At 40.2% G+C, this 1,952-nt stretch overlaps 1 protein-coding gene across 1 annotated transcript in view; it reads right to left on the reverse strand.

Annotated features, from left to right (window-relative positions):
- STOX1 (storkhead box 1) overlaps window positions 1–1,641 on the reverse strand; it is a 46,325-nt gene extending 44,684 nt beyond the window's left edge. Inside the window, exon 1 of the mRNA XM_019507735.1 lies at window positions 1,473–1,641. Coding sequence (XP_019363280.1) covers window positions 1,473–1,641 — 169 coding nt within the window. The remainder of the gene's footprint in view (window positions 1–1,472) is intronic.
- Between the last annotated feature and the right edge of the window lie 311 nt (window positions 1,642–1,952).

Consider the following 1,952-nt stretch of genomic DNA (forward strand, 5'->3'; position numbering starts at 1 on the left):
GAAAAAAAAAAAAAAAAAAAAAAAAAAAAAAAATTAGTCTCAGACTGTAAAATCCTAATAGCAACAAGGCACATTTTTACCATGAAATAAATAGCCAATTATTGATCATGAGCAGAGATACAGCAATGATCTTCTCCAGCTTGCTTTGGCTGGGCCAGGGAGTTCTTTGTCTCCACAATGAAGACTAGACTCAGGAATCATCCTATCTCGGTTCACAATCTTTTTGTCTGGCTGAAAAACAGTCTCCAGAAACATGGCAGCTTCTTAGCTGGTCTACTCTAGTGTTATATCTTCTTTCTTCATTCACTGGATTGTGTTTACTACTATTGACACTACAATAGAAACACAACCCTGAAAGTGTGAGCAGAGTTCTATTCCAGCTCAAATCCTCTCCCCATCATCATCAGCCAAGTTGATAAAAAAAAAAAAATCCAGACAGCTTCAAAAATGTAAAACTATTCTTTCAGAAGTGTCACTTGCAATAGCAGCACATTTTAACAAACAAACTCACTCTCAGGATGCCAATTTTACAGTTACTTTCCAATGGAAATTAAGTTTCAAAACACATGCTAATAAAGGTAGAACAAGTAATATTAGCACAATAAAGGTTTAATTTACAGGAACTATTCAGTCTATCTATCTGGAGCCCTCAGGAAGAAAATAAGAACCCGATTTCTTCAAATCCATATATCAATAAAGAACATTTTGCAATCAGTTGTAACAAAGCTACATTTGTTTTCTAAAGTTGTATTAATAAGGAACTTGTTGCTCATGCTTCTCCAGCCAGCTTTGCTTTAAACAGTCCTTGTAAGAGAAGTCAACCTGGTTCCCTTCATAAGTTTAGATCCAAGGAAATTGTTCTCTACCACCTCAATTTTTACCCCTGTTTAAAATGAATAACTAAGGGAAGTAGGTCAAAGGGTAGTTTATCAAGGCTGTTAAAAAACAAACCAACCTAAAAAACACCACCACCTTGAAGTGCAAGTGATATTAAAATTAGTAGCTTCTGCTTCTTCACTTTGGCACAAGGACTTCTACTAACGTTTCCTGCATGCTATCATCACTGTGAGCATTCAGATGTGAAGTTAAATGCAAGTGAATTAGATGAGAAGGTTAACCAAGTATATAAGTTACCACAGAGCAAGAACTACTTTAAGTGTATTTTACCTGTCATTTACTAGCATAATGCATATATATTTTTTTCTAGTTTGGCACAACCTACAGGCACACACACACAACCAAAAATGAGCTTAATTTACCATGCAAAAATAGCTAAAACAGCTTCTCAACTTGTAAAAGTGCTTTGGTATGCCCTCCTCCAACAAAGGAAAGGCAGGAAACAATGGGTTTTATAGGTCAAGCAAGCTTTAGTTTTACTGGATCACGGGTGAAGCAGATTCCAGAGCTAAGGCTCTCCCCTGAGAACATCTCATCTCCAGACTATAGATATACGTGACCGCAGCCGCTCTCACAAGTCACAAGGAATGCTTTTGGCTTGCCTCCAGCATTGGCCGATGGCTCCTTGCTGCTACTTTCGCTACTAGTGTCTGGAGTCTCTTCTATTTCTTCCTCCTCCACTACTTCTCCCTCCTTAGAAGAGCCCCGGTGTAGGTCCAGCATCCCCACGCTCCTCAGATCCATACTCTCCTCCTACCTCCGCTGGCCATCTTTATGGCTGTCGGCCGGCGTCTGCCGATGATGTCATCAGCCGGCCTCAGCTGAATAAAGACGCGGCTAATAAGTTGCGTGGGTTTCTCTCCATGCTCCCATAGCAACGCAGCTCCGGCGGAGGGTAAAGAGTTTTTCCTTGTTTTAGCATCTATGTTCATTTCTTTTTCTCTTCCCTGTCTTGCCTGCCTCCTGTAGCTTTCTTTTCTTATTTGGGGTCCTTCCCCCCAGTCTCTCCCAGGATAATATACAAATGTAGGGGTTAGTAGCTCCAGTTTTCCAGA

Source organism: Gavialis gangeticus, unplaced genomic scaffold, assembly GCF_001723915.1.
Source record: "Gavialis gangeticus isolate Ggan-Ray unplaced genomic scaffold, GavGan_comp1, whole genome shotgun sequence".
In the NCBI taxonomy this organism is placed as follows: domain Eukaryota; kingdom Metazoa; phylum Chordata; order Crocodylia; family Gavialidae; genus Gavialis; species Gavialis gangeticus.